At 45.4% G+C, this 16,918-nt stretch overlaps 1 protein-coding gene across 1 annotated transcript in view; it reads right to left on the bottom strand.

Moving 5' to 3' along the window:
• The window catches only part of USP54 (ubiquitin specific peptidase 54), a 125,323-nt gene that overhangs the window by 90,115 nt on the left and 18,290 nt on the right, over positions 1 to 16,918 (bottom strand). Inside the window, exon 3 of the mRNA XM_065407975.1 lies at positions 7,111 to 7,245. Within this exon, the coding sequence (XP_065264047.1) occupies positions 7,111 to 7,245 (135 nt within the window). The remainder of the gene's footprint in view (positions 1 to 7,110; positions 7,246 to 16,918) is intronic.

The following is a 16,918-nucleotide window of genomic DNA, read 5'->3' as shown; positions in this document are numbered from 1 at the left end:
GGAAATACCGGATGTGAAGTCCAAGTGCAAGGGCTCCGATGCGGGCGCAGAGCAGCCTCCATGAGTAGGGCCCTTAATCAAATGTCCTGCTTTTTTGAGTTTGTGGATGAAAACTTTTGCAGATCCGGCACTGTCTTTTCGATGGGACTCCCCCAGGCACTTCAGACAACTCTCATGAGGGTCACTGATGGGCCTCGTCCAGCTACAGTCAGAACATGGCTTAGCGCCTGGGGAGTGGGGCATGCCCCGCTCCAGGACAAAGTCCCATCCAGGAGTCTAAGGCCTTGGCTACACTTGCAAGTTACAGCGCTGTAAAGCCTCCCCCAACACTGTAACTCACTCCCCGTCCACACTGGCAGAGCACTTACAGCGCTGTATCTCCCTGGGTACAGCGCTGCAGGTACTCCACCTCCCCGAGAGGAATAACAGCTGCAGCGGAGTGGCTACGACTCACGGGTGTGAGTGTAAATGGCTTGCAGCACTGCACTAATCACCTTGTCAAGTGGCCAATCCTCTCCATTGTTGTGACCGGCTGCAGGAATGCGGAAGTGCCGGTTTCAAAGCTCCTACCACAGAGAAAAGTAAACAGATTCACTCACTCAAAGCAAGCTGCAATGAATGAGCAGGGGGCCGGGAGTTCGGAACTTGCAAAATAGAGAGATGACATGCTCCAAAAAGCACTCTCTCTCTCCCCCCACACTCCCTGTCACAATCCACCCCCCCCCCCGTTTTGAAAAGCACGTTGCAGCCACATGAATGCTGGGATAGCTGCCCATAATGCACCGCTCCCAACACAGCTGCAAATGTTACAAGTGTGGCCACACCACTGCGCTGGCAGCTGTCAATGTGGACAGACTGCAGCGCTTTTCCCTACTCAGCTGCACGAAGACAGGTTTACCTTACAGCGCTGTACAGCTGCAAGTGTAGGCAAGGCCTAACAACTAAACTACCATTAAAATACTTAACAGCTAACTAATCACTGACTAAATAACAAAGGAGAACGAGCTGAACAGTGAAGAACCGCTAATGCTCTTGCTAAGCAAGACCAGGCGCTCCAACCAACCATCACGGGCAGTGAGAAGGGGGCGTATAAGCCAGCAGCGCCTGATATACCATGGCATGAGCATGGCACTCCAGAGGGCGCCAAAGCCGGCCCTACGGATACCACTAAGGCAAAAGTCTCCAACAACTGTGCACATGGGCGTGCACACACCTAGAATGGAATCAACATGAGCAAGCACTCAAAGAAGAATAAATTTTCCTTCCGAAAAGGTCCAGTCTCTTGGCCTCCTTATTCTTGGGGGTGGAATTATATTGCCCTTGCTTCTCTTTCTTATAGGCCACACAAATGACCAACGACCCTGGGGGCGGGGGATGTACAAGTATTCAACCCCCTTGGCTGGGACGAAATACTTCTTTTCAGCCCTTTTGGAGGTGGGTGGAATTGAGGACAGGGTTTGCTAGTGGGTTTTGGTAATCTTTAGGACCCCTTTATGCACCGGAACCGTGACATCAGCGGGGGTTGATGTGGAGAGCACATTAAACAAGGTGTCCGATTGCTCTGCCATCTCCTCCACCTCTAGGCCTAAGTTCGTGGTCAACCTTCAGAGCAGGGCTTGGTACTCCTTAAAATCGTCCGGTGAGCTATCGTGAGAGGGCTCTGCCACAGCCTCATCTGGAGAGGATGAGGACGGCTGGACCACTGGGGGTGGGCACCTGCCCTTCCACCCTGGCATCCGATTGCGCTTCGTGCACCGAGCCCGGTGCCATCTGATGTTTGTCTGAATCGGCGACCGACTATTGGTGCGAGGGGGACATTGGCATGATTGGCATGCCCCAGGCACTCCACTAGGGCCATTGCGCTGGCAACTGGCCCTGCTGCCAGGATGGCATCGCGGAGGTGGACGCAGCCTCAGGAGCCCAGACACAATGGTCCTGTCTTGGTGAGGGACTGAACTCCCTCTCCGTGCCAGAGGAATCCTTCTCTGGTGACCACAGCGGGGCTGTCAACACCTGAGTCTGATGGCTTACCATCACCGTGTGTGAACGGAACCTTGAATAGGCAGATTGGTGCCGGGAGTAGGGGGATCGGCACTGTGTTGGGGAATGTTCCCATGGTCTAGGCGATGGCGATTGACGTCGTGGATAGAGTCGCCAGAAGGATCACCGGTGCCATCCATTTGGTGACAGGCACCTCCCTCTGGGCGAGTCTCATTGAGAGGGAAGAGACCGGGAGCGAAGTGCCAGTAATCTGAAGCAGCAAACTGGTGACCTGAGCTGATGCGGAGATCAGGGGCGTGGCCACAAAGAGCTTTACCTTGGCTCTGGAGACTGGCGGCGTTCACTCGCCTTCGGAGAGGCTTTCATGGCTGCCATTGTAGGGAGCCTTTGCCGGGTCCATCACAGCATGCGGTGCCAGCTGCGCTGGGAGAGTCCTTTGCTCTCGGCGCCAGGAACGGCTGGGAAGGCGTTGACTCCACCATGAGTCTGGGTCCCATACTACTCCCTGGAGTCGGTGGCGGATCCCTTGGGGAGGGGGAGTAGGAGGTCCCCTAGGGGATGTATCCCCACATAGCTCCTGGGTGGGCCTGGGTAACAGGGTCCTTTACCCGATGCCCCTTGGTCCTTCTTGCTTGGTCCCGATTTTTTGACTTCTTCTTGGGCACCAGCAAAGGGAAAAGGTGCTGAAGTACTGGGAGTTGAGTCCAGCCAAGACAGCTCCAAGGCTGGGCGGAGAGCAGCCTCCATGAGGAGGGCCCTCAACTGGATGTTGAATTCTTTTTGTGTCCTGGGACGAAAGTTCTTACAGATGGGACACTTTTCTTTTATATGCAATCCCCCCAAGCACTTCAGACAGCTGCCATGGGGGCCACTAACAGGCATAGGCCTATTATAGTCAGTGCATGGATTAAAACCTGGAGACTGGGGCATGCTCTGTCTGGGGCAAAGTCCTCACTGGACCCTAACTTACTAACTACAGTGAAGAAGGAAACTACTGACCACTTGTTAGGCAAGGAAGAGAGGCACTCCAACCAACCACCATGGGTGGTAAGAAGGAACTGAGAGGGAGTAGGACCGTCAACTCCTGATATACTGAGGCATGAGCACGGCACTCCAGAGGGTGCCACAGCCGAACCTACGGATACCGCTAAGGCAAAAGTCTTTGACAACTGTGCACGTGGGTGCGCACACACCTAGAATGGAATGGACATGAGCAAGCACTCGAAGAAGAACCTAATTTGCTAATGTAGACCAAGCCCTAGCTGCATCTACAGCGGGGGTTAGATCGACCTAATTATATCATGTAAGGCTTGTAATTTTTCGAAGGCCTAAGTGATGTAGGAAGGTTAGTCTAATGTTTAGTACAGACCAGCCCTAAAGCTCAGTCTACACCAGCAAGTTATGTCATATAACTACGTTGCACAGGGGTGTGGAAAATCCAAAATTCTGAGTGACGCAGTTGTACCAACCTAACTCCCGGTGTAGAGAGCGCTATGTCGAAGAGAAGGCTACCACCTCTCAAGGAGGTGGAGTACCTACGCCAACAGGAGAAGCCCTCCCATCTGTGTAGGTAGCATCTTTCCTGAAGTACTACAGCGGTGCATCTGCTTCAGTGCAGCATTTTAAGTGTAGACAAACCCTAGAAATGGCTTTTTTTTTTGGTTAGCTTAAACATCTTCCGAAGCAACATAAAGCAAACAAACAAAAAAAAGGCTCTCTTGTATTGGAATAAAGAGTGTCCAACACATGGTTACTCCAGTATAACTATATTAGTTTAAATTCACACCTTGGTTTACACTGGTATAACTTTCCCATATTTTGCAAACTCAGTAATGTTCTTTTAATTTTTTATTTTAAAATTCCTTCTGAGTTGGAAATACAAACCCGCCCACACCCTGCCCCCCTACGGCCAAGTTTGCAAACTGCCTACAATGCATTCTGATGGGAATCTCTTGCTGCGGTTGAACCATTCAAAGGGGATGGCTTGTAAGGTAGGTGCTCCCATACAGCTCAGATGCTGCATATTAGCAGCTAATTAAAAACACATTTTAAAGTTGCTATATGACAGTCTGATCTCAGAGTTACATGAGCATCCCAACTTTACATACCTGTCCCAGATGTCTGGCAAGAAGCTCAACACAACTAAGTGTTGTCACAGGCAGAAACTATTGCCCCCTTTGGTCAAGAAAGTTACTCTCTTGAAGCTCTGGGCATTCTATCCCAATTTGTCACAATTTTGCAAGCCAAGGAGTTCTCTACATAGGCCTTGTCCAAACAACATCTGAAACTGTCAGCAGCAACTGAGCACAGTTTCAGCTACAAAAAATGAAGAGAGACTGTGTTTCCATTTCTCACTCATTAGCAATGGTTCCCAACAAAAACACACACCTGAACACTCCAAACTTTGGGACTCAGGACCATCTCTCTTTTATAATACACAATCCCTATACACACGTGGCTACACTGCTCTACAGCCAAAATGCTTCTGAAATAAATGTAGTCAAACTTTACTAATTCTGGGTCACTGAGAACGAAAATGATGCTTAAAATTGTTGATTGGCTCTAGTTTTCAAGATATGCTATTGGGTCAGTATATACGACCCTTGACTTGGGAATGGCGGAGGATAAGTGAGTTATAAAGGGAAGGGATCTCAATTTAAACCAGAAATGACTAAAATACATCTTTGACTGGATCTATGAATAAAACTATGACTGGGTTTGGACAGTACTTGCTTTTTAGGCAAAACAATGAATGATGCAATCTGAAGCTGGTATTGCGTCATACATGATATGAATTGCATCATGTTATTCCTAGAAGTCATGGATGATGCAATCATAACAAAGCTTACATCACTCTGCTGAACAAATTGCCCTATATCAGCTCTAGAAATCATACAGTGTCGTGCTCTCTTATTTGTCAATGTTTGATTTTGCAAAGGGACACATTTCTGTTTAGCCAAAGTGAGCAGAGATGCCTCGTACTTGTGTGAGCAGTGCAGATAACTTCTGCTATGTTTGTGGTGAAGTGACTTTTGCATCACAAAAGCACAGTATAACCACTATGGTTAAGAAAGCCTATCACCTTTATTTTGGCTGCAAAATTGGAGATCAGGACAAGAGGTGAGCCCCACACATATGCTGCAACACTTGTGCAACAAATCTTCGCCAGTGGTTGAACAGGAAAAGGAAATCTATGCCTTTTGCAGTGCCAATGATTTGGAGAGAGCCAACAGATCATACCAGCAATTGTTACTTCTGCATGGTGCCTCCAGTTGGGAAAGGTGTGTCAAAGAAGAAAAAGTGGACTGTGCATTATCCAAACATTCCATCAGCTATACGCCCAGTACCCCACGGAGAAGGACTGCCGGTTCCTGATGCACCAGAATCATTCTCACTTGAGTCAGACGAGGAAGAGGAAGAGGATGAAACTTCTGGTCCTGAACCATCAATATCACCGGACCCACATTTTCTCCCATCCTCCTCCTCTGAACCACACCTCATAACACAAGGTGAACTGAATGACCTTGTCAGGGATTTGGAACTACCCAAGAGTAAGGCAGAGCTGTTGGGCTCCAGACTACAGCAGTGGAATCTCCTGGCAGGTGATGTTAGGGTTTCCATGTTCCGTGACCGTCAAAAGGATCTTGTCCCATTCTTCTTCATGGAAGGTGATCTTGTAGCCTGCAACAACATCGATGGTGTGATGGCAGCCCTCAACATCGTTCACGATCCAGATGAGTGGAGACTGTTCATTGATTCATCAAAGACGAGTCTTAAAGCTGTTTTACTGCATAATGGCAATGTTTTGCCATCGATTCCAGTTGGTCATGCAGTCCATATGAAGGAAACCTATGACAATATGAAACAACTTTTGAGGTGCATAAACTATGACCAACATCAGTGGCAGCTTTGTGGCGATTTGAAGGTTGTTGCTCTCTTGCTTGGTCTGCAGACTGGATACACAAAGTACTGCTGTTTTCTCTGCAAATGGGATAGTCGTGCAAGAGATTCCCACTATATCAAGAAAGATTGGCCACTCCGACAGTCATTGGAGCCTGGGAGGAAAAGTGTTCAGCATCCACCACTTGTTGAATCAAGGAAGATTTTGTTACCACCCTTACACATCAAGCTGGGTCTGATGAAGAACTTTGTCAAGGCCATTGACAAAACACAAGCAGCTTTTAAATACCTCCGTGGAAAATTTCCAAGGTTAAGTGAAGCCAAGATAAAGGAAGGTGTCTTTGTTGGTCCTCAGATTCGTGAACTTCTTCGAGATGATGCGTTTGACCATGCACTGCGTGGCAAGGAAAAGACGGCATGGAAAGCCTTCCAGTTAGTGGCAATAAATTTTCTCGGAAACAACAAGGCAGACAACTACAGGTTGTTGGTGGAAAACCTCCTCAAGGCATACAAAAGCCTTGGTTGCAACATGTCACTAAAGATAAATTTTTTGCACTCTCATCTAGATTTTTTTCCACCGAACTGCGGAGCAGTGAGCGACGAGCACGGCGAGCGATTTCACCAGGACATTGCAACAATGGAGAAACGCTATCAGGGCAAATGGAGCCCATCAATGCTTGCCGACTATTGCTGGACAGTGACAAGAGATGCTCCATTTAATGAATACAAGAGACAAGCCAAGAAGCGCTGAGTAGACACTGAATAGGACTAAACTATGTACAGAATAGTTTTTTGCCTTTTGTTTCATAATAAATTTTATTTATATAACCCTTTTGCTGATTTTTAAAGTGTTACATAAACAGGACAGGTGAAATATTATCATGTAAAGCAACCATAAACACATGAAAAGACCTAGGTTTACAATTTATGATTAAAACTCTACTATCTACACAATATACATAGACATAAAATGTAAAAACTTAAATAACTTAGAAACAGTAGCCAATCAGTTGTTTTAATTGTCATATTTGAATTCAGCACATCAAAATACATAATAAATAGCACATTTTATCTCTGAAGCAGACGACTTCTCAAAAATTGTAGACCAGTGCTACCAGAATCAAAATAACTTAGTGTGGTGTTTTCTATACACCCCTGCAAAGCCAGTCAGCCACCCATATAACTGTGATACACAAACAGCATACTCACAAAACATTCAGCAGCATCATCCATGATGCCCAGCTGGAAGCGCTGCTCATCCTGAAAGGTCTTTGCAAGAGCACTGCGTAGGGCATCAGAGGGCAGTACTTTCTCACTGCTACATTGGAACTGATTGAAGATACCCTGGTGGTGAAAAGAGAAAGAAATGTCATCTTTATGATTATGATAGAAATATTACATATTCACAACTGGTTTAATAAACTTTGGGAGGTAAACATAAAATGAAAGAAACTTCTAAATCTAATTCTCCACTTAGGCCTGGTCTACACCAGAAAATTAGATTGATTTAACTATGTCGGTCAGGCGTGAGTAAAATCCTTGTGTAGACAGCACTAGGTTCAAGGAAGAATTCTTCTGCTGACCTAGTTACTGCCTCTTGGGGAAGTAGACTACTTATTCCCACGAGAGAATCCCTCCCGTCAGCGTCAGTAGCGTCTACGTTGAAGCACTACAGCGGCACAGTGCTTTAAGTGTAGACAAGCCCTTAGTATCTCTTAATCTGCTCTGTTTCCTCCTGCAGGGAGATGAGCAAAGCCTTGTTTACTGCATCAAGTTCAAATTTCTTGTCTTCATCTTCAAGGCCCTTATGTTACTCTGCTCCATTTCCTTCCTAATTTCTTATATCACATCAAACCTCAACCTTCACCAAATGTCAGTCTCAAACTTTACTCATGCTTTCCCACACAATTTACAAGACACGGAATACTACCCAGTTCTGGTCCACTAGGCCACCATGCTAATAAGAAAGGCCATACCAGAACTGACCGGTGGTCCTTCTAGTCCAGTATCCCATTTCTAACAATGGCCAAAATGAGATGATTCAGAGAAAGGTGCAAGGAACCTCTAAATGGGCAATTATGGAATGATATGCACATGGGAAGTTTCTTCCTAATCCCATTAGAGGTTGGCTTATGCCTGAAGAGTGAAGGTTTGTGTGTTTTTTAAATCCAGTCTTATGTAACTGTGCATGTTTTCATTACTCATATAAATGTTCAATCCTTTTTTGGATCCTGCTAAGCTCTATTCTTCGGTGATATTTTGTGGCTATGAGTTCCAGGGATAGGTATGTGCTGTGCAAAAAATGTCTCTGTCAGTTGTAAATTTACTGCCTTTCAGTTTTATTCAAAGTCCTCTTGTTCGAGCATTATAACAGAGTAAGCAGGAGTGACTAGCTTATCATCTCCAGACCGTTCATTATTTTGTACATATCTAACACGTCCTTTCTTCGGGTTGTTGGGTTTAGTGTGCAGGCGTTGGGTGGTGGGTGGTGTTGATGGCCTGACAGACAGGATGATTTGGTGGTCCCTTCTGGCTTTGAACCCTGAGTATTTGGCATAATATTTTTAGTATCCTTTTCCATACCACTCCTTACATAGCCTAACTTTTGTTTTTGCTTATCTTGTCTGCTGCTTGCTGCACACTCAGCAGCAGCTTTCCTAAAGTTGTCCAAATGACACCCAGGTCTTTTTCCTGAGTGGTCAGTGCTGAGAACCCAGCAATGTGCATAAGTAGTTCCAGTATGTATTATTCCTTCCAATCTGGGTTACATTGAGTTTACCAACACTGAATTTCACCTGCCATCAAGCTGCCATTCACATAGCTTTGATAACTCCCTAGGAGGCGCCTCATAGTTGTTGCAGCGTTCCCTTTATTTGTATCCCTTGTAAGAACTCACTTTTTCAATTATGTTCACAAGAAAAGAGTCAACAGTAGTTAAGTAAAATCAGGCCTGCCAATGGGGTGGGGTGCTGGTGGGGGGACAAAGGGGGCCATTGCTCAGGGGCCTGGGCAGGCGGAAGCAGTTGGCACATCCCTACAGTCCCTGGGGAGGGGGTCTCCGCATGCTGTCCCCGCCCCAAGCGCCAACTCCGCAGCTCATATTGGCTGGGCAGTGGCAGGCAGAAACCCCCCCTGGACCCCCCACCACCTAGGAGCCACTGCCAGATGGGTGTGCTGGTCACTTTTGGGAGCCACCTGAGGTAAATGCTGACCCCCTGCCCCGCTCCTGCACCCCAACCCCCTGCCCCAGCCTAGAGCCCACACCCAAACTGCCTCCCAGAGCCCGACCCCACACCCCCTCCCGCACCCAAACTCCCTCCCAGAGCCTGCACCCCCGCCTGCACCCCAACCCCCCGCCCCAGCCTGGTGAAAGTGAGTGATGGTGGGGGAGAGCGAGTGACGGAGGGAGGGGGATGGAGTGAATGGGGGGGGGGCTCAGAGAAGGGGCGGGACAGGGGCATGGTCTCAGGGAAGGGGCGAGGCAGGGAAACGGTCTTTGGGTTTGCGCGATTAGACAGCTGGCAACCTACTGGGCGGGCATGTAGAAACCCTGGCCGTGTCAGAAAAGCGTGCCCAGCAGCACAGCCAGCAGCTCACTGGGCACCAGCCAGCGCAGGCGTAGCACCGCCCAAATGTCAGGTGAACCGCGTCCACGTGGGCGCAGTTTGTGCATGCGTGGGGGCCCATTGACTGTTCTGCCCTAGGGCCTGGAATTGCTGTTAGCGGGCCTGAGTAAAATCAATCATTCCCAATTAAAAATAGCATTATTAAACTAGCCAAATAAGTGGAGAACGGAGGGGCCTGAAGTTGCCAGATTGTTGCTTTGTTTGCCGAGCTATCATCATAGGTCTAATTCCTGTGTGCATACCTTTAAAGAAGATCTATAATCATCTTGGCTCCTGTGCCACTTCTTGCCTTTAATTATAGACAGCTTTTCCCTAGTACTGAGATGCTGCATGCATTGGAAATAGACTGTCTATATCTTATTTATTTTCCAAGTTTAATTACTTTTATTGGTCTCTGTATTATTGTCATTTCCATGAGCTGGTGAATTGGAATAAAGTTTGCTAAGCCCTGCAATCTTGGGTGCTTTTAGGGAACTAAGAAACTGCAACACAAAGCCTCTATGTTAATAGTAACAAACTGGTTCCTGTATGCTACTCCTGCAAAGAGCGGAGGAGATTGAATTACACCTCATTCTCTTCATCCCCTGTGACACACTGGATCTCAAAGTAGCAGCCTGTAACCCCCATATTCACCATTTGTATATGTTTGTGATATTTCATAAAAAAGCATGCTATGTACGATACCATATGAAAGATCACGATCTGCTGAAACTCATTGTTCTGTCAAAATATGTATTGTTGATGTGTAGGAAGTTATGAGATTTTGCTATATGGCTGTTATTGAAATATGTTGTGAGTTTGGGAGATGCCCACTGCTAGCACTCCAATGACTGAGGTGGTGACCCACACCCAAATGGGTGTTAAGCAACCATCACATGCCATTGACCAGTAAGGGAATTTTAAACAAGAGAGTTACAATTCTGCAAGAGACAGTTGTGCAAGTACCACACAAGGAGGATTGCTCAACTTTGTGACTCGGCAAGTCCTACCAGGACATGTCTGGGCCAGTGTCTTTCTTGGGACATGAACTGAGTGTGTAAAATCAGGGACAGTGGCATCATGAGACCAGCTCTCTCCTCTCCCACCTACTTTGAAGGCAACAAGATTGCTGGGAAGACAAAGACTTTAAACCGAAGAGACTGGTCCCAGGCTGAAAAGGAAATTCAGCCTGTGTATTAAGAACTGTAACCAGCCTGCAACATCCAGTGGGGTGAGAAAGGCTGTTTGATTCAATTCTTGCTTAGTCTGAAAGTTTAGGATTTAGACTGTGATTTTATTTTTATTTCTTAGGTAACTATCTCTGACTTTTCTGCCTACCACTTATAATCACTTAAAATCTTTCTGTAGTTAATAAACTTATTTTAATGTTTTATCCTTACCAGTGAGTTTGTCTAAAGTGCTTAGGGAATCTGCTCAGATTGCAACGGTTGGTGCATGTCCACGATCCTTTGACGAAGTGGCAAACTAATTAATGAGCTTGCATTGTTCAAAAGAAGGTCCTAAGCAGTGTAAGGCAGTACATTTCTGGGGTGCAAGGCTAGGGGGATTTGCTGGTGTTTTCCTGTGTATGGTTCATGAGTGGTTTAGAGAGTATTCATGCAACTTAGCTGGATGTGACCCCGCATGCTGTTGACTGAGTGATAGCACCTGGAGGGGTTTGCTGCTTATCACTAGCAAAGCATTGAAAGAGACAGCCCATGCTGGAAAGTTCCCACAGTTCCAGGTTGTACCCTGGGATCCTATCACACCCCCCAATCCTGCTTCCTCCTCTCTCAAAGAGCAATCATATTCTCTTTGGAGTACACCAAGAACATTTAGTACAGAAGAAAAGAGTAACACATTATAGTCCCACTAAACATATCTGAAGCTGGGATTTCTCCAATAGCAAACAAAGATCTGGCAGGACAACGTAAAGGGAGTGGGAGAGTAAATAAGGTTGGTTTCTTGCCACAGTTTCCAAACAAGTCTTAACAGGGAGCATCTGTACTCAAAGTTTTTGCACTGTTGATGTGGCACCAGTGCAGCTCCCCTAGCAGTAGCAGTGCTGGAAACGCTAGTGTTGACAGGGTTGGGCACTACAGTAGTAAAAATGCCTCTTCCCTGTTGACACTATTATTTATTATTTGGTATTGTGGTAGTGCCTAGGGGCCCATTCAGGGTATGTCTACACTGCAATGTAAGCCCAGGGTTTGAACACAGGCTCAAGCCTAAACCCCCTTCTGTCTAAACACAAATTGTGCTAACCCAGGGTTCAGAATGAAGACCTCATGGGGGTTGAGGGTGTGAACCTGAGTCAAGCCAGCCCTATTACTTTGCTGTCCAGATGCAGTCTCATGGGACTCATGCTCTTGGAGTCTGCCAAAAGTATTCCACAATCCCACAGGCTGACTTTCTTCATCCTCTGGAAAGCCAAGTTTGGTGGACAGTCAAGTTTTCTCACAATGCACTAAGAACAAAGGGCAGCCACATTTTGGGAGGGTGCTGGAAGTCTGGGATATGGGTGCTTGGACTTGGGCCTGCATTATGCAGTGTAAACGCTGCAGCTCCAGGTTGGGGTTTATGGTTCAACAATTTCTAACATGGATTTACAAATAAACATAGATGCTCAAGCCATAGGTTAACAAGCTAGGTCTGCTAACTCAAGCTCCACTAACCTTGGGCTTACAATGCATAGACCGGGACACCACTGTGCTAGGCACTGTAGCTCTTCTAATATTGCTACTACCCGTGCCAAACCAATGGTGAGAAAGTCCTAGTGAAGAGAAGGCTACCGAGCCCAAGAGAATTCCCTCTTCACAAGCATCAGGCAGTGCCACACCCTGCTTATCAGTTATGCTTAACGGAAAGATTTCTAATGTACTCAAAGATCACTATGTGGGCTAATTCTCAGACTGTTTTCTGCCTTGGGAATTGCTCTCTGAGACTCAAAGGCCAAAGCCAGGCAGTTTTTTATATCAAGGTGACAGTGCTTCACACGCAAATCTTCTCATTTCAATAGACTGGGTCCCTACCTTGAAAAAACAGGGAAACAAAAACAACTTTGCCCTTCTCTAGCACTTTCTATCAGATAAATGCAGAGCACTTTAAAACCATTAATGAATATGTCTCACAACCACTGAGTCATTGTTATCACCCACATTTTACAGAAGGGGAAATGAAGGCACAGATCAGCTAAGTGACTTGGCCAAGGTCATTACAAGTGTCAGAGCTGATAGAACTAAGATGGGTGTTGGATGTTCAGCAATTTTGGAGAGCTACTCACTTATGGTCTATAAATATGAATTCAAGAGCCTAACTTTAGGTTCCTTAAAAATAAATCATCCTCAGTTTCATTGATTTCTAGTCCTTTAGATGTAGACTTCCCAAAGCAAACTAGTGAGCTGTTGAAACTATTAACCCAGTCTTACAGAAAACTGTCCCAATTCAAACAATAGCAGCAGAAAAGTTATGAAATTTGTTACTCACCAAACCCAAGTCATCTAAGCAATTCATTAACTTCAAAAAGAATTGTGGGGAGCATTTTAACTTTTACTAGGGCTGTCAAGCAATTAAAAAAATTAATCGTGATTAATCGCACTGTTAAACAATAATAGAATACCATTTATTTAAATATTTTTGGGTGTTTTCTACATTTTCAAATATATTGATTTCAATTACAACACAGAATACAAAGTGTACAGTGCTCACTTTATATTTATTTTTTATTACAAATATTTGCACTGTAAAAAACAAAAGGAATAGTCAATTTCAATTCACCTAATACAAGTACTGTAGTGCAATCTCTCTATCATGAAAGTTGAACTTACAAATGTAGAATTATGTACAAAAAATAACTGCATTCAAAAATAAAACAATGTAAAACTTTAGAAGTCCACTCAGTCCTACTTCAGCCAAATCGCTCAGACAAACAAGTTTGGTTACAATTTGCAGGAGATAATGCTGCCCATGGCTTTTTTACAATGTCACCTGAAAGTGAGAACAGGCATTCGCATGGCACTGTTGTAGTTGTCATCGCAAGATATTTATGTGCCAGATGCTCTAACGATTCATATGTCCCTTCATGCTTCAACCACCATTCCAGAAGACATGCGTCCATGCTGATGACGGGTTCTGCTTGATAATGAACCAAAGCAGAGCGGACTGACGCATGTTCATTTTCATCATCTGAGTCAGATGCCACCTGCAGAAGGTTGATTTTCTTTTTTGGTGGTTCGGGTTCTGTAGTTTCCACATCGGTGTGTTGCTCTTTTAAGATATCTGAAAGCATGCTCCACACCTCGTCCCTCTCAGATTTTGGAAAGCACTTCAGATTTTTAAACCTCGAGTGCTGTATCTATCCTTAGAAATCTCACATTGGTACCTTCTTTGCATTTTGTCAAATCTGCTGTGAAAGTGTTCTTAAAAGGAACATGTACTGGGTTATCATCCAAGACTGCTATAACATGAAATATATGGCAGAATGCAGGTAAAACAGAACAGGAGACATACAATTCTCCCCCAAGGAGTTCAATCACAAACTTAATTAACACATTTTTTTTTTAACGAGCATCATCAGCACGGAAGCATGTCCTCTGGAATGGTGGCTGAAGCACGAAGGGACAGATGAATGTTTAGCAAATCTGGCACGTAAATACCTTGCAACGCCGGCTACAAAAGTGCCATGCAAATGCCTATTCTCACTTTTTGGTGACTCTGTAAATAAGAAGCAGTCAGCAGTATCTCCCGTAAATGTAAACAAACTTGTTTGTTTTAGCAATTGGCTGAAGAAGAAGTAGGACTGAGTGGACTTGTAGGCTCTAAAGTTTTACATTGTTTTCTTTTTGAGTGCAGTTATGTAACAACAACAAAATCTACATTTGTAAGTTACGCTTTCACAATAAAGAGATTGCACTAAGCTACTTGTATGAGGTGAATTGAAAAATACTATTTCTTTTGTTTATCATTTTACAGTTCAAATATTTGTAATAAAAATAGTAATATAAAGTGAGCACTGTACACTTTGTATTCTGTGTTGTAATAAAAATCAATATATTTGAAAAGGTAGAAAAACATCCAAAATATTTAATAAATTTCAATTGGTATTCTATTGTTTAACAGTGTGATTAATCGCAATACATTTTTTTAATCGCGGTTAATTATTTTTAGTTAATTGCGTGACTTAACTGCGATTAATCGACAGCCCTAATTTTTACATTAAGCAGCAAAGGCGCCCACATCTATTTTATGCTATGGATTTTACCATGTTTAAGCAACATATTTAAGCACTATAGTGTCAAACTACATTGTTGCGCATTGTCTGTGTGGACAGGAGGAAGAAGTTACTCACCTTGTGCAATAACAATGGTTCTTCAAGATGTGTGTCCCTATGAGTGCTCCACTGTAGGCGTGTGCGCGTCCCCGTGCTGCTGATCGAAGCATTTCAATAGCAGTCCATCCCGCATGCATGGCTTCCCACCTGCCATGAGGCTAGCTAGCGTGCATAGGCATTTCCTCCTCTGTTCCTTCTCTACCGCAGAATCAACCAGTGGAACTCCAAAGTAGAGAGGAGGACGATGGATCATGGAGCACCCATAGGGACACAAATCTCGAGGAACCATCGTTAGGGCACAAGCTGAGTAACTTCTTTTTCTTCGACTAGTATCCCTATGGGTGCTCCAATGTAGGTGACTCCCAGACAGTACTCACTACTTGAGGCTGGGATTTCGGAGTTGAGTCTGATATAGATCACAGTACTGTGACACTAAATTGGGCATCTGTAGCCAAATCCCCCAGGATGGCATAGTGTTCTGCTAAGATATGCGCAGATGCCCAGGTAGCTCTGCAGATTTCTGATATAGGGATTCCCTTGGAGAAGGCGATGAATGTGGAGACTGACCTCATGGAATCCACACAATTGGTAGCAGAGTTTATAATACAGCCAGAGACCCACTTGGAGAGCCAGTGAACTGAGATCGCTGCACCTTTCAGTCTATCCGCAATGGAGAGGAAGAGTCTCAGGAGATTTTCTAAAGTCTTTTTTGTATCCAAATAGAACACCAAGGCTCTTCTCACATCGAGCATATGGAGGATGGTTTCCCTGTTGTCCTCATGAGGTTTGGGATAACATATTGGAAGCTGAATAAGTTGATTCATGTGACATGCAGAAGTCACTTTAGGGGTGAACTTTGGATGTGGTCTGAGTGTGACCTTGTCAGGGAAGAACACAGTAAAAGGGGGATGTGCCATCAAAGCTGCTATCTCCCCTATCCTTCTGGCCAAAGCGATGGTAATGGAATGCTGTGTTTCTGGAAAGGTGAGCTAGTGAACAAGAGGCCATGGGTTGAAATGGTGGTCTAATCAGTCCTTTTAACATTGGATTGAGGTCCCATTGGGGAGCGGGGGGCCGTGGGAAGAGGTTTGCTATGCCTTTAAGAAACCTCTTCGTAGTTGGGTGGGAGAAGATTGAGTAGCCTTGTACCTGCTGAAGGAAGAGACCCAATTTCTTTAAGGTTAACAGGTAGTTTAGGACCACCAGTAGGGTGGCTGAATTAGGGGTGACACCCTTTGGTTGGCACCAGATCTGGAACCTCTCATTTCTGAAGGTAGGTAAAACAAGTAGTGCCCTTTCTACTGTGTAATAGCACCTCTTGTACCTCCTCAGAGCAAGATGTTTCTATGTGCTGATACCATGAAGGATCCACACTTTGAGTTGCAGAACCTGAAGATTGGGGTGGCGGGTGTGACCCTCGTTCTGCGATAGGAGGTCAGAAGTGATCGGTAGAGTCATCAGTAGACATAATGCCAGATGTCTGACTGGGCCAGGTGGGGGCGATCAGAATGATGTTAGCTTTTCCCCTTTTTATCTTCAACAGGTCTTTCAGCAATAGAGGGAATGGGGGAAAGGCATAATGGCGGCCCTTGTCACAAGGAAGGAAGAGAGTATTTCCCATGGAGCGTCGTTTGATCTCTGGCCTGGAGCAAGACTGTGGACATTTCTTGTTCTGGTGAGTGGCAAACAAGTTAATTACTGGCGTACCCGATTGTCGGAATATGTTGTGTAGAATTGCCGACTATTTCCCCTTTGTGGTCGTGCAGGAATTTGCAGCTGAGACTGCGGGCATCGTGTTGTGTATTCCCAATATATAGGCCACTGATAGGATGTTGTGGAATATGCACCAGTTCCATAGCTTCATTGCTTCTACGCACAAGGAATGAGACCTGATGCCTCCCTGTCGGTTTATATAGCACATGCAGACTATGTTGTCTGTCATGACCCTTGTATGCATGTCCTTGATCAGCGGGAGGAAGTGAGCACAAATGTTTCAGACTGCTCTGAGCTCGAGCAGGCTGATGTGGAGGCACATCTCTGCTGGAGACCATTTGCCCTCTACTGTGCGACCACTGGAGATGCG

This window comes from Emys orbicularis, chromosome 7 (genome assembly GCF_028017835.1).
Source record: "Emys orbicularis isolate rEmyOrb1 chromosome 7, rEmyOrb1.hap1, whole genome shotgun sequence".
Classification (NCBI taxonomy): domain Eukaryota; kingdom Metazoa; phylum Chordata; order Testudines; family Emydidae; genus Emys; species Emys orbicularis.
This window is presented reverse-complemented; position numbering and strand designations above follow the sequence as displayed.